General features: G+C 32.6%; 2 protein-coding genes across 2 annotated transcripts in view; both read left to right on the top strand.

Moving 5' to 3' along the window:
• Positions 1-1090: 1090 nt before the first annotated feature.
• Positions 1091-10705, top strand: LOC139486636 (uncharacterized). The gene is made up of 3 exons (XM_071271562.1): positions 1091-1110; positions 2169-2569; positions 9593-10705. Exons 1-3 carry the CDS (start codon positions 1091-1093, stop codon positions 10573-10575), a joined length of 1404 nt encoding a protein of 467 aa, XP_071127663.1. The 3' UTR covers positions 10576-10705.
• A 1079-nt stretch (positions 10706-11784) lies between these two features.
• Positions 11785-20848, top strand: part of LOC139485218 (uncharacterized) — a 32553-nt gene continuing 23489 nt past the window's right edge. Inside the window, exons 1-8 of the mRNA XM_071269499.1 lie at positions 11785-12058; positions 13123-13172; positions 14423-14621; positions 18112-18151; positions 18575-18640; positions 19162-19228; positions 19869-19949; positions 20646-20723. Of these exons, the coding sequence (XP_071125600.1) occupies positions 11951-12058; positions 13123-13172; positions 14423-14621; positions 18112-18151; positions 18575-18640; positions 19162-19228; positions 19869-19949; positions 20646-20723 (689 nt within the window). The 5' untranslated portion in view covers positions 11785-11950. The remainder of the gene's footprint in view (positions 12059-13122; positions 13173-14422; positions 14622-18111; positions 18152-18574; positions 18641-19161; positions 19229-19868; positions 19950-20645; positions 20724-20848) is intronic.

Below are 20848 nucleotides of genomic sequence, written 5' to 3'. Positions count from 1 at the left end.
AAAACGTCATAATTCAGTTTCGAGTTTATTTTTCTTTAAACGAGAAAACGTAAATTAATTAATTCTTTTTTGGTTTGTTCTTGAAATATTATTTTTAAAGCAAGTTTTAAACAGAATTTATTAAATAAATATCAATGACATCAAATAATTGTTATAAAATCAAAATGCCAAAGTGGCTAGGTATCTTAAATGGCTTCATTGTCCCTAGAAATATATATCCTTTGCTTGATTGAAATCAAATATCTTTTTATTTTTAAGGCTTGTAAACAAGTTCATAAACTTAAAATGTAATAAATGTAATAAATAATATAATATTTGAAGATGTTTTTCCTGTATATATTCAACAATTTTTTTGTCTGTGACTTTTTATCCGTGTACTAAACTTCTACTTGTCAACAACCAAATCTGTTACTAATGCATGAATGCAGAAATACTGAACTATATTAATCTGACAATTTCCTTTCAACCGGGCTTGGAACGAAATAGCAATAAAAACATTCATGAGAAAAAAATCATAATTACTATCAAATTTCCATCGAAACAAGATGCTTCAAAATGGTCTGCACACACTTTCTTGAACTTGTTGTGAGTTGGTTGGTGTTATGTTAAGGTTAATCATCCACGTTTGGTACAACTCTTTCTTTTTTGCAGGATCTTGGAAAGTGTGTAAGCTTATGCCATGTGAACTTCGAGTTGAACATCCGTACGTTTGACAAGTCATTTTGATACTGAATATACGATATGCCATGCTTGTTTTTTAGCTTTGTGGTATTCAGATATTTTATTCAAATATACTCATCACGTGACAATTTGTATCGGAGATGCCGTCAAAATGGCGATAAGTCGAGAAGTGATAGTGGGATTTTAATTTTTATTTTAATCACTTATCTAGAAGGATTGATCAATTATTTTAATGAATATATGATTATTTATATCAAATAAACATAATATAAAATTTTCATTTTTTTGCGAAGTTTCCCTTTAAGTTATACTTAATGTAGTAAGTCGAGTACACCCTATCAAGCTAAAACATGTTTCATAAGTTTTCAGTATGTGAATGCATTGAAATATATTTGTGTTATTTAGAAAAATGCCACCTTCTAATGTATCGTAAATAACTTTGAAATCACCACTAGAATACAGTGACATAAAGACTGATCATACAGTTTTAAAATAAACAAGCGAGACTGATCGTACAGTGAGAAATTCAAACAAGTGTAATTTTCTTATTTCTGGCTTCAAAGATCTGGTTGAAACTTTTACCACCACTTGAAATATACTTCATTGAGTTAATTAAGTCTGGTGTTTACGTTAATTTGTACACTAAGAGGGTAAAAAGATTGTTTTTAGGTTCGCCGACTGATTTTTCTTAGTGATGCACTTGAAAATCTCTTGATTAAGGCAAAGACACGGATATTGAATGTGCGGAATTTAATTCTAAACCGTTTGAGAATATCGATATCGGCTGAATTAATCATTAAGCAAGGTACAGATGATCAACTTACCGTTTAATTCAGTATACCCATCAAATTTAAAATGTGATCCAAAAAGTTCTCGCTTCGAAAATCGCGACTTCCGGATAGCGTACATAATAGTATCTACACTGTGAATAATGTACAGCAAAGTAAGACCTAAAAATAGTTCAACATGACCAAAATGGTCAATTGACCACTTAAGGAGTTATTGCCCTTTATAGTCAATTTTTTTACAATTTTCATAAAATTTGTAAATTTTTACTAACATTTTCCACTGTAACTACTGGGCCAAGTTCATTATAGATAGAGATAATTGTAAGCAGCAAGAATGTTCAGTAAAGTAAGATCTACAAACACATCACCATCACCAAAACACAATTGCGTACAATGGGAGGCAACTCTCATTGTACATAATTGATGACGCCTTGTAAGAATTGCTTCCCTTTGATGCTTCATCCGGGTTCGTATTGCCATGTGGTTTTGGGCGGAAGAGCATGTTCCAGGCCACTTTTATTATGCAATTGATATAAAACATTTTTTTTTTTTTTTTTGACATCCGATGGAAAACAATAGAACAAGAAAACCTCCAGCGTACTTAAAAGACTTTATTCTATCATCTTTTGAAATGCAGAAGGATTTCGACTAAGTTACAGAAGCTGGAGATATAATTAATTCTGAAAACGTGGTTCATAGTCAGACATCAACACCGAAATCAGACGAAGCATGTGCTGGCGTTCGTCCAAAATTACCTTCATCTACGAACATTGTAAGTGAACTTGATAAGACAATTCAAGAATTAACAATACAAAACAAAATTTTGGAACGTGATTTGTTGGCGAAACAACACGAGCTCCTTGTAGCCAAGAAAACATCCGGTGGTGAATCTTCAAGAACCAAAGCGAAGGACAATGGTAAAAAAGTTAAAACATTAAAGCTTCCATCGCTTAATGAGTTACGGAATCAAGATAAAGTTGGAAAACAGGCTAAAGAGCTTACTCGACAGCTGCTTAATCAATCTTCGTCCTCTTCCGATGATTCTGATTCTGATTCTTCAAATGATAACGACGAGGATAAGGACAAAGCTCAAATCAAAGGTAATGATTTACCATATGTTATATTCAAAGATAAACAAAAAAGAACAGCAGTTTCCGGTGAAGCAAGAGCTGCTAAGGATAGAGTTAAATATGATGTGCCATGGCCACATGAGCATGCACAAACCAAATCGGTCAATTATTCTGATAAAGATTTCGGTCTAGCACAACTAGTCAGAGGTGAAACATTCATTATGCATAACATTGAAAAACAAGCCATTTCTGTGCACAGACAAAAACATCTCATTAATTTGCTTTATCTCGTTGAAAAATACCCCTTTGCGGAGATAAAGGATTTTCACGCCGAAGTTTTGCGTTCCATAGAAAGAGGTCACAAAAATTGGTCGCATGCATTTGTTGAAGAACAAGGCCGTACTCTCGTCACCCCCCTCACTTCGTCTTCGTCTACCCCGACTAAAACAGTTTTCAAGGATAAGCCGGTTAATCGCAATCCAATTTGCGGCGCATATCAAGCGGGAAACTGTAGTCGATCCGGAGATCATTTTGGAGCCTATGGAGACAAAAAACTATTGCATGTTTGCAGAAAGTGCGTCCGTAAAGGAAAAGATTCGAGTGATGCGTCTGTGCTACATCCTTCGAAGGATTGTCCGCATCATCAATGATGTTCAACTTCAGTGCTACATTGTGAATCTACTAAAATGATCAGTAATAGTATTATTCAAAAGAAATTATATTCCCCTGTAATTACAGGTGTGTTACTGTGTGATAATTACGAAAATGATGTTGTGAAACCCCCTGCAATTATGTCAGGTGCGATTGCTTCCCCTGATTATTCAGGTGTGTATGATGAGTTAACGAAATCTTATTCCCCTGCAAATATAGGTGTGTTGTTTGATAATTCACAAGATTCATTAGGAATATCCTCTGCATATGAGGCAGATGTTTTGAGTAATATTTATGATGTTTCGTCATGTGAATCTATAGGCGAGTCAAGTTCCGTAGGTTTTAATTTAACAGGCGTTGGTTATTGTGACAATGCTTGTAGTGAAAAAACGTCCCCTGTGTTTACAGGTGTGTCTATTTATGAAAATGATTCATATTTATTGCAATCTTTATTATGTAGCACTGATTTTGACACTGTTGTCAAAGATAACAATTACATGAATTACAATGTTGTTGATGAAACTAATAATCACTGGGGTAAAGCTGATGACCGTAACTGCATTCACGGTCATCCCAAGATGTCGGACGAAAAATTAGGTCAGTATTTTTATTGTCTGTTAAGGTGTTTCTACATCATTTTCTTTACAAAGCATACTTTGATACGATGTAAATTTATAAAAGATTCACACGGAAGTCACAAATTTCTATCGAGGAACGTGTATAGAACGGGAAATTGGATTTGAAAAATTGGCTAAGATGACCGTAAATCATCTTTAAAATATTTTCAAGATGACCGTAACATATAATAAGGATGACCGTGATCGGTAAAATGATGACCGTAATTTCGAAAGGATGACCGTAATTTATAAAGGATGACCGTACCTTTCATAGTATAACCGTCATTTCTAAGAAATATCCGTATTTGTATAACCTTTTTTGTATCAAATAATTAATCGTGTTGGTGAAAGACATATTTATAAGACAACATTAGTTTAAACAATATTTATTCAGATAATTCATCATGATACGATATTATTATAGAAAGGAAATAATATTCAGGATTCAGAAACAAGCAATTTGCTTTTACAAATCTGTCTCCTTTACAAAAATAATACACTTATTGACCAATACATAAATATAAATACTGGCATGCTCTGTAATAAATATATGAATATGAAAAAGGTGAAAGAAGAAAAAGAAGAAAAAAATTAATGAGAAAAAAAATTAAAAAAATAAACATGAATGTTTTGGTTCCTATTGAGTGATGAAGCATTAACATCAAGGGTTAAAACGTTTACTTTTAATAATATATTTCTGCACCAAACTAAATAAAAGACTATTTTGCTCATCTGAGAGTACCGTTGATCCAAAAAAGCAAAGTTTTTGTGTTAACTTGGACAGGAAGAACTGAAACAGAATCCAATAGTTCTTTTCTTAAATTAGTATATATAGGACAAGATAACAGGAAGTGAGAATTTGTTTCTACATCACCACAACGACAATTTGGAGAGTCTACTAAGTTACGAAGGAAAAGGTGAGAATTCATTGAGCTTGAATCCATTCTTAAGCGAGCATGAAGAATTTGACCAAAACGATGTCCTATATAATAATACGCTGGGATCTTACTATTTTGGGTACTAATTTGTTTTTTGAATAATGATAAAGATTCACATGTTCTTATGTTTAAGTTAAGAGTGTCCCATAGCTTTGTTGTTGCAGGGATAAAATATTCAGAATATAAACGGGTCCAAGTGTTGACTTGTGAAATATTATTTCTCTGTCTTGTATTATGATCATGCCTACTGCCTACTGAATCAGGCAATAAGTCTCTTAAATACTCTGGAGTTTTATTATTCAAAATTTTGTGATAATGAGTTAGTCTGTGATTGCGTCGTCTTTCAGATATTTTTTCCCATCGAGTTTCAACATATAAATTGTTTATACTGGTAAGCTTAGTACCCCCCGTGACGATACGCGCTGCGTCAAGCTGAATACTTTCAAGTTTAGCAATCAAATTCTGATTTTGAGAGTCCCAAACGACATCGGCATATTCAAGTCAAAATCTATCAAGAACATGTTTCATTTTTCTCATTATATTTATTCTTTTGTAAGATTTAGAAACTATATATTCAATATGGTCGTTCCAGGATCCGTTGTTAGAAAAAAGACACCTAGATGTTTGTGTTTACTTACTGTTTGTAGCTCTTGGGTCTTCATATTTAATGGAGGATGAAAGGGTCTATTTATTTATTTTTAAATTTTCATACTTTCAGTTTTTTGGGCATTAAAATTAACAAGCCATTTTTTTTTACCAATTATAAATCTTATCTAGATCGTCATTTAAAATTTTAGCTGTTTCTGTTGGATTGTCAAATATAATATATAATGAAGTGTCATCTGCGAATAGCTTAATTTGAGCTTGAATGTCTTCTACAATATCGTTTATAAATATCAAAAAAGGAAAGGGTCTAGAATGGACCCTTGTGGGACGCCTGCATTTACAGGTAACCATTCGGAACTTGAACCGTTAATAACCACCCGCTGGACTCTATTTGTAAAATAATTTTCAAACCACCTTAGTAAAGGACCCGGTATGCCCGCTTGTTGAAGTTTAAATAGCAGTCCCTTATGCCAGACTCGATCAAACGCTTTTAAATACTTATATCACAGAATACTACCCTTATTTCTTTACCGCTATCTAAAGCCTTCCCAAAATCATTCGAAATGTTAATTAATTGATTAACTGCTGAATCCCCCCGTTTAAAGCCCGACTGATTTTTCGTTAAAATATTATTGCGCATAAAGTGATTGTAAACATGTTTATATACACATCGTTCCATACACTTTGATATTACACTCAACAAGGAAATAAGTCTATAGTTTTTAACGTCATTCGGTTTACTATTTTCATAAACTGGGGTAACATTTGCTCTTTTCCATTGATCTGGAAAAGTAGACGTACTTAACGATAAGTTTTAAAATAGTTTACATAGTGGACTACTTTAAAACAGAAGATGCTTCTTTTAACAATTTGGGACTTATGAGGTCTGGGCCAGAATCTTTTGTGGGATTAACAATTTTCAATATATCTTCAACTTCAGTAACAGTAATTTCTATATAACTAATGTCATCACTAATATTATGAAGTTCTTCAGGTAACACAGCACTTGAATCATCAATATTTAACTGGGAAGAAAAAAATCGATTAAATTCATTTGCCTTTTCGATTTCATCAAATATTAAGTTGTTATTAACCATTAATGGGGGTACACTTGCGTCGTTTGTTTTCAATCCGGATATTTGTTTAACCGTTTTCCACCAGTTAGAAGTGGCCGGGTTACTGTTCGTGATTTTTTTAATTAAATTGTTGTTATAATCATTCTTCGATTTTCTTATTAAACTAGTAACTTCATTTCGTATTTTCTTAAATTTTGACCACTCCGATGGGTTATTATATTTTTTTAGCCTTTCTGTGGATTCTATTTTTTTCCTTATCTTTTTTTTAACATCATTTGTTAGCCATGGAGGTTCATTTTTGCGAACAGTTATAATTTTATTTGGAATACAATTTTCAGCAGCTTCTATGATAGTTTTTGTTATTTCGGTTGTAAATTGTTCAACGTTATTTAAGTTAATTACGGAATCCCAATTTTTTTCAGATAAAATGTTACGATATCTGTCATAGTCTCCTCGATCATATAGACAAATTTTCCGCTTAAAAGTTTTTTGACGACATTTTGGAAAGTTCAAAAGACTAATTATAGGACAGTGAAAACGTATTTGGTCTAATAAAGGTGGCCCGACTCCACAGTAATTTATTATGTGAGCATCATTTATTATAAAAAGGTCTAACAATGATGACGACGATTCAGTAAAATGAGAAGGTTCATCTATCATTTGAGTAAGACTAAATTGGCTTAACAAAGGTATAATTTTTGAAGACAACATTATCCTCAAGGTAGACAAAAATAAGACGTGTTTCAAATACATGGTTCGTCATATGTAACATCCAACTACAAGCCAAATAGTTAAAAAGAACTAACCGAGCCCCTATTGCGACAAACTCAACAAAGAACAATGCATACAAATATGGATATTTCTTTCAATTGACGGTCATTCTTTTAAATTTAGTCATTCTTTATAAATTACGGTCATCCTTAACAATTTACGGTCATCTTTTAACCAATTACGGTCAGCCTGGTTATGAATCGCTAATCCTGTTACGGTCATCTCGATTACGATTTACGGTCATCCTCGCGAATTTTTCAAATCCAAATTCCCGTTTTATACACGTTCCTCGGTAGAGATTTGTGACTTCCGTGTGAATCTTTTATATATTTACATCGTATCAAAGTATGCTTTGTAAAGAAAATGATGTAGAAACACCTTAACAGACAATAAAAATACTGACCTAATTTTTCATCCGACATCTTGGGATGACCGTGAATGCAGTTACGGTCATCAGCTTTACCCCAGTGATAATGTACTTTTAGCTTCAAGTATTTGTCCTTGGTTTACGAAAACAGCAGGGTCTATTGATTTTGAGTATTCACCAGATATGAGTGGAAATATTTTGAAAGATGTATCAACCAAATTTTGTGAAATGAATATAAATAATTTTTCAAGGGTTCATGAAGCCGTGTTCTACAGTGGCAAGCCGAATTTTGCATATTGTAAAATTCCAGTACGTTCTAATTTCAACATACAATTGTGGGAACAACTTTTAGAAGATTATCATGATAAAATAGTCGTTGAATTTTTGAAGTATGGATGGCCGTTAAACTATATCAAAGATACACTGCCCGATCCCCCCACACGTCGACAAAACCATCGTAATCAGTTTTCAAGTTTTATTGATTCATATATTTCAAAAGAATCAGACCTTGGGGCTATTTATGGTCCTTTCCGAAAGAACCCTCTTTGTTGTCATTTAACATTATCACCATTATTCACAGTTCCTAAGGGAGATTCCGATAGGAGAGTAATTGTTGACTGTTCGCATGGCAATAATTTGTCCATAAATGAAGGCATACCTTCGGACACCTTTTTGAATGAAACTTTTAAACTTTATTATCCTAGACACGAAGAATTCATTGCTTTGCTCTTGAATCACGGTCGTGGGTGTGCCATTTGGAAGTTGGATTTGTCCCGGGCTTTTCGTCAGCTAGTATTAGATCCGCACGACTTGCATTTACAAGGTTATGAATGGAGGGGACAAATTTTTATTGACAATCGTCTTATTTTTGGTATGCGCTCTTCGCCACAGGCATGTCAACGAACAACGAATGCTGTTTCCTATATGCTATGGAAATCTAACATTCATACAATAAACTATGTTGATGATTTTGGTGGTGTTAGTGACAATCAGAACGCTGAACATGATTATAATTTTGTTTTAGAATTGTTTCAGAGGTTAGGATTAGAAGTCAGCAAAGAAAAGTGTTTGCCGCCGACAAAAGTTTTGACATTTCTCGGCAAGGAGTATGACTCAATTGACATGACAGTCCGAATTCCAGAGATTAAATTACAAGAGACTTATGAGTTGTTACAAAGATTTGAAAAGAAAAAACATTGCACCAAACGTCAGTTACAACAAGTTATTGGCAAGTTGGCTTTTATTTCCGAATGTGTCCGAAGCGGAAGACTTTTTATTTCACGCATGTTACAGACATTACGAAAATACCATTTCAATCATTATCGTGTTCATATTACAGATGAATTTAGACAAGACATTCGGTGGTGGTTATTATTTTTACATGACTATAATGGAATTAGTATAATTCCTGATGTAGATTGGTCTTCACCAGACGCAATTATTTCCTCTGACGCGTGTCTCAAGGGTATTGGTGGTGTCAATTTCACGACATTTGAATATTTTCATTCGGATATACCGGAGTCTTTGCGGGACATGCACATATCTGTGCTTGAAATGTATGTGATTTACATAGCAATTCAATTCTGGACATCAAGTATCTCAAATAAACGGGTACAGCTGTTTTGTGACAATCAATCATGTGTTGAAATTTTAAATAGGGGAACAGGACGTGATCAGGAAATGTTGAATTTGGCACGTCAAATATGGTACTTGTGTGCGTCAAGTAATGTTCAACTGCGTGTGAGTTATATAGCATCTGTTGAAAATAGGTTATCGGATTTGCTATCCCGTTGGAATCTTTCGGAGAAGAACAGATCACAGTTTTTAATAGAATCTAAACTTTACAATTCAGATTTTATTGAGAAAGAAGTGTTTGGTCATATGTTTAATAATATTATAAACATTTAGTTTTTCATACATGATACATTGACATTTATTTTTGCGCATATTTAGTGTCAGATAAGACTAACTTTGATAATTAATATGACATTGTTGTTTATCTAATTACTGTTGTTTATGACTTCCAGGTCTTAAGTCCAGAAGAGCAGTTTTGCAGAAAGAGGTCAAGCTTGCTAAGGGTGCAGCCTTTCGGCCTGGTACTTATTCAAATTTGAAGAGTCAACTCAATGCATACCATATTTTTTGTGTTTATTATAAATTTCGACCATTTCCTTGTATTAAGGATATATTGTGTGCTTATGCATGTTTTCTATCCAAGAGTTTAAGCAGTTTTTTATCTGTTAAGAATTATATTTCTGGCATTAAGACCTGGAGTCAACTTTTTGGTTTTACTGTGGAACCTTTTTTATCTACAGAATTCAAATTGACTTTAAGAGGATTGAGTCATAAGAATCAGCATGTGGCTGTGTCAAAATTACCATTGTTACCTACACATTTAATTGATATTGTTAGGTTGTTGAATATTTATGATTATTTAGATGCTTGTTTATGGTGTTTTCTAACGTTTGTTTTTTTTGGTATGCTTAGGGCGTCAAACCTGGTCAGCAGAAGCTCTACATCTTTTAATTCCCGTGAACAATTGATCAGAGATAATGTTGTTGTTAGTGAAAAGGGTATCCTCCTTTTATTGAAATGGTCAAAGACTAGACAAAATCATGATTACACCCATCAGGTTTCCTTGTGTTGCTCAGTTGAGCCATCAATATGTCCTGCTCGAGCTTATAAGCATCTTGTGTCTTTAATACCTGGTGATAAGAATGCTCCCGTTTTTGCTTTACCTGTTCATGGTAAATTATTGCCTTTATCTAGATCCGTTTTGTTGCACCGTTTTAGAGAGTTAATTGTTCTTGTTGGTTTAGACCCTTCAGTTTATTCTTTTCATTCGCTGAGACACGGAGGGGCTACATTAGCCACCAAGGCTGGCATTCCTGAGATTTTATTGAAACATCACGGAGACTGGAGATCTGATTGTTTTCAGACTTACATTAAACAAGCTAGTGTTGATATGTATCGGGTTACGTCAGCTATGAATTATTTGATTGGTAGTTAGTGTTAGGGTATTTTCGCCGGTGTATTTTTATATTCTTGATTTGATGTTGTTGGTTTTTTTTTTTTTTTTTTTTTTTTTTTTTTTTTTTTTTTTTTTTTTTTTTTTTTTTTTTTTTTTTTTTTTTTTTTATGTATATATTATTAACCCCTGTGTTTGGCGACTTCGTTTTGGGTTCAGGTGCTTCATATTCACATTTTGTTCATTGTAGCTTATTGATACCATGCTTGGTATAACTATGTATGCATTACTATAATAAAGCACCTTTCGCCAAACACTATTAGTTGTCAATTGCGTACAATGGGAGGCAACTCTCATTGTACATAATTGATGACGCCTTGTAAGAATTGCTTCCCTTTGATGCTTCATCCGGGTTCGTATTGCCATGTGGTTTTGGGCGGAAGAGCATGTTCCAGGCCACTTTTATTATGCAATTGATATACTAGTAAAACATTTTTTTTTTTTTTTCTTTTTATTGTTAATTTTTTCTAATTACTTTTATTATTACCCACATTGGGGTTCAGGTGCTTCATATTCACATTTTGTTCATTGTAGCTTATTGATACCATGCTTGGTATAACTATATATGCATTACTATAATAAAGCACCTTTCGCCAAACACTATTAGTTGTCAATTTTGTCATGAATCCATCTGTGTCCTTTGTTTAATATTCACATAGACCAAGGTGAGCGACACAGGCTCTTTAGAGCCTCTAGTTTTTTATGCACACAAATGTGTTTTTTCATGAACAATCAAACCAAATTTAGACAATTTTCAACGACTCATAGCTTGGAAAATAGCTCGATGACCCATACTTTTTATTATATTTTTGAAAAAAGCATAGTAAAATCTTCATTTTGGCAAAGCATAAAAACAAATCTATCAGAAAAAGTATATTATTATGACCTTACCTCTATGTAAATTCGTAAGCCTGTAAAAAACGGAACTGTACAAAATAAACTGACTGGTGCAATTTTACACTTTATCAAGTTGAATGTTAGCTTCTGTTCGTATTTTTGTTTTAGTTGTGCCAAAATTCTTCAAGAGTTTAATCAGTTTTAACAAGGACGTATATTATGTTAGTCCTTGGTTTTAGCAAGGATTTGTATAGTATCTTACTATACAAATCCTTGGTTTTAATAATATGTAAACACGATTTATATGACCCAGGTAGACCTCTTCTTAAATTAAATTCAGAATTACCTCCCTTAGGGCACTTGTCACAGGTGGCATTGCGATTAGTTTACAAGGTCCACGTTGTAAAGTTGACAGTAATCCTGGTGTTGTTATTGTCAAAACAAGATCCTGCATGAGAAGTTTAACTCAATTGAAAAGCTCCAGAAAGTTATGAGCTGACGACCTCAACAAAAATATAAAATGGCAGTCGGAAGAACGGGATCCAAACACCCTGTCAAAATCTTTGCAAACATTTTTATTTCATTCATAGGTGCTGGTGTTTTAGGACTACCTTTTGCATTTAAAGAGGTTTGTATAATTTAACCCATAAAAAAATAATGAAGTAATCAAAATCACGGGAAGGTATTGCTGTATAATCACCAAATTCATATACATCATCTGCCTGAATCAAATATTATCATGTTTATGACGAAACCTGGAGTCTGTTTCACAAAAAAACTTAGGACTAAGATTGATCGTAAGTATACTGAATTGTTCCTTACTTAGGATCAATCTAATTAGTCGTAAGTTTTTTCGTGTAACCGACTCCAGGTGTTTTCGCCCATACCATGTTTGCTCCAATTCTCTGTGCCCCCTTTCAACTTAGCACCCCACACATTTAAACCTTTTTTAAAGGTTTTGTGAAGTTTTTGATCATGCTTTGTAAAATTAGTTAACTTTATTACTATAAAAGAAAGAAATATGTTTTCTTGTGAATAGTTTGAACATGTTGAAATTAAGTGACATTCTATTAAAAAACGTAAACAAGTTTTCTATTGTGAATTATCTTGACGAAATGAATAATGAATTATTATTATTTACAATTAGTAATAACACTAACAAACTCCGCACAAGTTGTTGAAAATAATCATCTTTCATATTTTTCATTAAAAATCTTCATTGTTTTTTATCTGACCAAGCTTATAATTAAGCTACTAGTACTTTAAATTAAACCAGACACTTACATGTACATAACTGTAACAATAAGACCAATAAGCTTTGTGAATACCAATTACTAGTAAATCTTAAATATAAAATCGCAATTAATAATTAATCATCTAATAACAAACTCGTCCTGAATATGCATGAAATATTTGCCACTGGACGTAAAGCAACCAACAATCAATCAATCTAATAACAAACCAAAAATATTTCAAAATAAAAAATTACAATATAAAACTTCTCTGCGTCTTTTCAGAAAAAATTACAGGTATTGGTACATCCTCATAATCTTATAAAACTTCATTTGAAAATAGAAATACCATCACCAAAATATGTCACATTAAAAATAATTTTACTTGTACATTTTTGTTTTTACAAGTACATGTACATGAAGTATGAAATGAATAATATTATTTTTTTTTTTAATACAGGCAGGAATTTTAGAGGGTATCTTTGTGATGGCTACAATAGGTATAATCAGGTGAGTGTAAATAGATAATTTTGATTCTACACAAATTCCAATTTCACAGAAGTATGTCATCCACTTTATATCTAAACTAAATAAACGGGCAGAAAAAAAGTACAATAACAAAAATACCAAACTCCAAGCTGATTTGATAGCTACATGTAAGGCCAAATAAAAAAGTATGTGTGGTTCCAGTTACATCTGAAAAAAAGTTAGGGTAGGTAGGGATTTTTTTGTTATTTTATGTTTTTTTTGTTACATTGAGTATATGGGAGCAACATTCTGACTTTAACAGTGCTTAATGAAAAATGACAATAAAATCTTTAGGGTAGGCTATTTTTAAGCCGAAAAAGTAGGGACGGTAGGGTTACTGGAACCACACATATATTTTTATTTGGCCTAACTAAAACTCTAACTTGTATGGCAGTCACATAAAATTCAAGAAAAGTTCAGCAGGTATAGCATTTTTTATTGTATGTTTGTCAATGAGACTTTAATCAACCAAGGTCTAATTGAGGTGGATACAAGCAGTTATAGATCATTGTAAAGCCTTCAATAATGATCAAAACTCATACCATATTGTCGGCTATAGGAATTCTTGACAGGGCCAAATATGAAAAAATTCAAATGAAAAAAAACAATTGACTGATCTACATTGTATTTGTACAGGAATCAAAGACCATCACTGAATTACAGGTTACTGACTTGTGATAGGAACATATAGAATGTGGTGGTTTTAAAACATGTTTATGTGGACTCCACCATGCACTTTACTCCTTTAAAATTATGTTTGGAAACAATCCCCTGACAACTAGTATTTAATATGATTCATCATGAAAATCATCATTATTATCATACAATAATGGAAAAGAAGGTGTATTAATATCATGAAATAGAAATTCCTTCAAAAGATAAGTTCCAAGTTGAAGAAACAGTCTGTAATATTATTTCCTTTTGAAAAGTTAATACATTATTTGCTCCTTACAGAATGAAGGATATAGAACACTTTTTCTTATTGTTGAACTTCTGATACATGTACATGTCCAAAATACCTACATTAACTTGAGAAAATATAAAACAAAGGAACAATGCTTTAATTGCTATTTTTCATCACAAAGTCACATAGAGGCCTTAACTATGTAGACTAAAGCCACTTCCTTGCATGGTTTTATAATTTACCAATCATTCATCCTAATCAACCAGTAAATTTGATAAATATTATGTTGCATCTTTTACCCTTATATATGTGTACTTGATCTTTTCAGTGTAAAAGCAATGTTGCTGTTAATAGATTGTAAATATAAGTTAATATCAGAATACAGGCTGCCAAGAAATGAGAAAGCTAAGGTAGAAACCAGTCCAAAGAAAGTCCATGAAACAGATGCCAAAGAGGATGGCTTGCTGTCATTACAGGTGGCCAAACAAGAATTTGTTAACTTAATAACAGAGGAGGAAGTCAATAAGGTGGGTTGTACAACAAGTGTTTAAAATACATGGTTTCCAAGGTGTGTGGAAATACTGTAAATTCAGAAATTATTGCATGAATTTGTTATTGCGATTTTGTCATTTTGGACTAAAATGCAATTTTGTTTTTGTGATATATATTGAGAAAAATACTGTTTAATTCATATGAAAACTTCAACACGAGTTTAAATTATTGCGATTATAACCCTGTCACATTTTTTCCAATAATTTCTAGTATTCCAAAATCTCAGGAAAAGTGAATATTTTCCATATATACACATGGAAAAAAGTATTGCAACACCAAATTGAAATTAAAAAAACACTCTTTATTTTTTTGTGATATAATTTGTCAAAATAGAACTATTTAAACATTATTTAAATATCACCTGAGTTTAATCAATAAATATTGACTCGATAAGTTCTTATCTGCACATGCATCTACTGTACCCGTTAACAGCAAAACAGATGTTTTTATCTTCATTGTTTTCAACACTTTAAATAACCAACTTTATAAAGTTATTTGATTGACACCTTGTAATGGGTCCTCCACAAGTCTTTACTGCAGATATGTGGCAGATAATCAGTATGAGAGAAGCAGGAATGTCTCTGTGACAACCGCACATATTGTTGGTCATCACCATCCCACTGTAAGTCGTTTTGAGAATAAAATTCAGGCAATAAACGATGTTAAAGACCTTCCGAGATCAAGAAGACCCCCCTATACCATCTGCTAGGGAACATCAAGCATAATGAAGGTTGGTCAGAAGGAAACCCATTGCACACAATACAATCCTAAAAAGAGAGTGGTGGGCATACATGAGCCTTTAAACAAGAACTGTTCCAGATCGACTCATAGCTACTGGTTATCGTGCGATCAGACCATTTCGGGGACCATTGCTTACAGTTACAGTTACAGTTGTCCGTATCGAATGTAGTGCGGAGCTCGCCAAAATTGGAAATTAGCATCGTGGAGGAAGATCAGTTGTTCCAATGGAATTCGGTTCATCTTTCTTGGCCCGATCGTAGCCCGGATTTGAACCATATCGAGCATATATGGGACACTATTGGGCGTAAAGGGCGTGGAAGGACACCCAGTTCAAACACGTCATAAAATAAACAATGCCATTCATCAGAAATGGTTACTGCTGCCTTAGCAACAAATAAGTCGATTTATGGCAGGAATCAGAAGACGTCGAGAGGCGGTTATCCGTTTGAATGGAGGCTGCGCACAAAGTACTAATTCTTTGGCGTATAACTATCAACCATGATGTGAACAATCATCTTAAGATTTTTTTTGAAATGTCAGACATTGTAAAGTTCGACTACAGTAAAAGTTGTAAAATGCATTTTTTTGTACAAAAAACACTTCATTTTGTTATTAAAATTGTGGTTAGATAATTCATTTTTTTTTTCAAATATTTTTTGTTCGTTTAAATGCCAATGTTATCATAAACTATTTTTCAATTTTATTTTACAAATATTTTATCATATTCCATCCAAAATAAGAAGCTGATTTTTGAAGTTTTAAAAAGTCAAGGTGTTGCAATACTTTTTTCCATGTGTATATATATTATTACTTGTCAAGTTTTACTATTAGTTATTTTAGCAGTAGAAATTTTGTTAAGTAGTTGACATATGACAAGTAGATTTCTGATATTTCTCCCTAACTGTTAAAGATTACAGCATCCTGAGCAGGGTTCTCACTAAGGCGAGTCCATGAGTCCTGGACTCATCAAAATCTGTCTGGACTCACCATTTTCAAAACTGGTGAGTCCACAGATGCATCAGTTAAGCACAAATATCATCATTTTATAGCAAAAGTTTAAAAGTGATCTGAATTTGATTTGATTTCATTGCTCTGTTAGGAAATGGAGACTAAATATTTTGTTTTGCTGTTGGACTCCTCATACCTAAAAATGATGAATCCCTGGACTCGCCTTCAAAAATCCTTAGCGAGAACCAGGGATCTCCATGGATGAAAATTGAACCATGGAGGAACTTTCACCATTACAAACTGTGTCTACGCTGTACAATGTAGCGCAATTGGAAGTATTTTATCCCTCCATACAAGGAATGGTGAACATGCTAATTCATTGCTTATTTAAATTATATTTATTTGAATTTTCATTATAGAATAAGAAGTATCAATATTTTCATTTATTGCCGTTTTTAACTATTCAAATGCCAAGTCGTCATGGTCCCCCCTTAGTCGAGAATGACCAAAAGCTGTCATGAAGGTCCCATTTATTGTATTTTTGGTAATTGTTATGGGGGTTAAAAATCATATGATGTGGAGCTTATTATTCATGGACACTGTCAAATTCAGAACCCATTACCGGTATGGCTGATTTGCAGCAACAACAAAACGATTCGTACGGGCTATGTAAAAGGTTAAAGAGATTTATAAAGCAAACGTTGACAAATGAAAAGGTTTTTAATGACGTTATCTGGCAAATTGATGCTGTGCAACATGCATCTTTCGAGTCTGAATAGAAACCGGAAACGCGGATGTATCAATTTGATTGTAATATACGAACTGAATAATCGGCATTACGATACGATATTTCTTTACAGGAAATATTTAAGTTTTTACTTTTAAACTTTTAAAGTAATTCTAAATTATCGTTACATCAGTTCTCGAGTTATTTGCGATGAAATAATGTTTACTGTTTTGCGTCTTATATTGTACTTCTTTAAAAAGGGGGATGCTGATTGCGTAAGTCAAAATAAAGCACGTGTTCGACCTGTTAAATTGTTTTCTTTGTAACTGGATTATTAATTTATTAATTAATCTAAATTATCATAATCATTTGCTGAAACTTAGTTGATTAATTCGACAAATGGATCGTCTATCCTCAGATAATATTCTCCTGTCTGGTTTGTTGATCTACCTGTACAAGCTCAGGTACAAGTGATTAGCGATCTTAATCCGGAAATCCCTCAGGTGTTAGAACTGTATTGGATTATAACATAAAAAGCCTAAGGGTTATGCAATTACATGCATTTGATTATAATTGATAAAAAAAATGGCGTCGTGCTACACAAAACGATGAAGTTTTGAACGATGGCGGAAGACAATTTAACGATGGCGCAAGACAATTTAAAGATGGCGCGAGTCATTTGACGATGGCGCAAGACATTTGAACGATGGCAGGGCGCCATCGTTAAACAGGCCATGGAGATCCCTGGCGAGAACCCTGAATCCTGTAACATATCTAATTAATATTCATAGCTATTGAATGTTCCATGATATCATTTTAAACTCACGGCTGTGTTTTTTTTTTAAATCTTACTTACCCAGCTTAAATCTTAAATGAAATTTTCAGTATACATTGCAAGCACATATTTTTGGGATTATATACCTTGAGTTAGTTGTTATCAACTAAATATAAAAGGAAATAAGATTTTTCTTTGAAAGAATAAAAGTTCATTATGCCATTCGTTCCAGGCTGATTCTTTCTAAAAAAACATATTTCTTGTTAAATTTCAGGAAGAAGATCCAGGTCACGACCTGTCATATGGAGATGTAGGTAAGCACTGCTTAGGATTCAGACAGATTAGACCACTTTCAAGTTTATTGCATTTCCTTCAAAAAGTTTTGTTTTATTGAACATCATTCTTGCATTATGGGGCATTATCACTTCCTTCAAATGTTGAAGGAGTGGTTGAAAAATGAAATATGATGCTATATTCCACATATTAGTAGGCAAATTAAGTTCTTATAATTAATCACCAGCACCACTGTCGTTTTGGAATTGTGAAGTTTTTATTTTTTGAAACCTTTGTATAACTTTCACAAAAACATACATACATTTGCATTTGGAATTTGTTGATTTTTGTTGCATCCTTTTAAAGAAGATATTATGTAGTAGTTAAATGTTTTAATGATTTATCTTGGTAAATTTTAGAAATACAAAAAAAAACCATGTATTTGATTATTTTGTGTTTTACAGGATTTTATGCTATAGGATACCATGGTCGATTACTGGTTGATCTAGCTATTGTTATTTCACAAACAGGTAGGATTGATGTGGTGTAGAAGTAATTTACTTAGTCTAGGTGATCAGTGGGATGAATTTCTTCATTCAATGTAATATTGTAAACTTCCCAAATTAACAATAAAATATAGTAGGATTGTCAATCACAAAATACAAAATAATACAGGAATTAACAATAATTGGTCCCCTTACAGCCTTCAACTATGAGTTAAACCCTTTACTGCATAGTCATCTTTAAAAGGACTCGAAATGACAAATGTAAATTAATTCAAACTAAAAAACTTACAGTCTGAATCATGCACAAAATAATAAATGAAAAACAAATATGATATATAAATACAAGCAACAATTGACAAGCACTTGATCACAGGCTCCTTACTTAGGACAGGCAATTTCCTTGATTTTGCAAGGTCAATATTTTGGTTTGTCATGAATTTCTGCAACATATACCTTTTAGTTCTAAAAATTTTACTTTGATGAATGTTACAACCAATGTTTTTTAATCACTTATTTATTACCGGTATTTTTTTTTTATGTTTTAGGATTCTGTTGTGCGTACTTAATATTTATCACAGAGAACTTATCTGACTATATGAGATCTATGAAATTGTGAGTATACAGGTGTTTTGTAGCCATATTTTCTATATCCAACCAATCATTGCCCATATAGAGCTATAGTAAAGCAACCTTAGACCATACCTAACTTGACATTAGCACTAACTCTATCATAAAACAAGCTCTTTTCTGATCCTAAGGCACTGGGTCCCTTAAAGTAAACTGTGGCGGAGGTGGCATTAAATGTTGCATTTGTCATTCTAAATATTCCAAAATTAGTTTCTGTTCTCTAACTTAAGTTTGCCTTTTCCAAACGGTATGAAACTGATACTTTTCATAATGTTTTAAGTTCATTTAGTAAGAAAAATCTTGGAAAATATCTTTCTCATGAAAGTTCCAAGGTTGTATCTTAGAAAAGGAAATTTCATTTATATTTATTTTTCCTCCCATAAATAAGATATTTCTAATGTTTTCAAATCACTAGGAGGTGCCACCTTCTAGAAATAATCACAGAAGGACTAATACAACAATTGTATGTACATGATGAATATGTCATAATTTCTTTGGACTTTTTGATTTATAAATATAATATGACATAAAATGAGTGTGAAAATGGTGTTTAAACTTTTTTGAATGTCTGTATTTAGGTATTGAGTATTACTAATGGACACAAGCTATGATTATTGTTTTGCAGAATACACTGGTTGCTTATATTACTGCCACCAATATGCTTCATGACCTTACTAAGACATCTTGGTAGTCTGGCTATGACAAGGTAAGGCTTAATAAAATCAGCTGAGTGAGATTACATTTCAGTGAAAATACTGTATTTTACTGTGATTTTAACACAGATATTTATTTTTTTTCTAACTGGTTTTGCAGCAATTTATTGTTTCAAAACAATCTTAATAGTTTGTATATAGGTATAGGAAGATGTGGTATGAGTGCCAATGAGACAACTCTCCATCCAAATCACAATTTATAAAAGTAAACAATGATAGTTCAAGGTACATCCTTCAACACGGAGTCTTGGCTCAACCTGAACATCAAGCTATGAAGGGCCCTAAAATTACAAAAAAAAAAACTGTCTGATCTATATATAAAAAACGAGAAACGAGAAACATGTATAAATTACATAAACAAACGACAACTACTATACATCAGATTCCTGACTTAGTATGTATTTAAATAGGGAAGATTCCTGACTTAGTATGTATTTAAATAGGGAAGATTCCTGACTTAGTATGTATTTAAATAGGGAAGATTCCTGACTTAGTATGTATTTAAATAGGGAAGATTCCTGACTTATTATGTATTTAAATAGGGAAGATTCCTGACTTAGTATGTATTTAAATAGGGAAGATTCAAGCTTTAAAAAGTCATGATGATAAGTTTACTATTTGAAAAGTCTTAAAAATATATTACAAGAAGAGCTGAAACTTACATCATTTACATGTTGTTGTTATTTCAGTTTAATGGCCCAGTGTTCCAATCTTCTTGCCTTTGCTGTTGTATTTTGGTTTGATTTTGAACATTTTGAACATGTTGAGTAAGTATATACTAATAAGCTTTATTAATTCTTTACATTAAAGACGCATCTACATTTTTGTTCTGATTTTTGTTTTGTTCTTTTGCTGAATTTAATTAAATGTATTATTTATACTTTAAAGGAGA

Source organism: Mytilus edulis, chromosome 8 (genome assembly GCF_963676685.1).
Source record: "Mytilus edulis chromosome 8, xbMytEdul2.2, whole genome shotgun sequence".
In the NCBI taxonomy this organism is placed as follows: Eukaryota; Metazoa; Mollusca; class Bivalvia; order Mytilida; family Mytilidae; genus Mytilus; species Mytilus edulis.
The sequence above is the reverse complement of the archived record's forward strand: the minus strand, read 5'-3'. Positions and strand labels throughout refer to the sequence as shown.

Excerpts from the sequence above, each read along its gene's own strand:
- LOC139486636 (XM_071271562.1), top strand. The coding sequence starts at position 1,091 with ATGCCACCTTCTAATGTATC. Across the intron at positions 1,111-2,168 it reads ATGCCACCTTCTAATGTATC|TCAGACATCAACACCGAAAT; the intron begins GTAAATAACTTT and ends CGTGGTTCATAG. Across the intron at positions 2,570-9,592 it reads GGACAAAGCTCAAATCAAAG|GTCTTAAGTCCAGAAGAGCA; the intron begins GTAATGATTTAC and ends TATGACTTCCAG.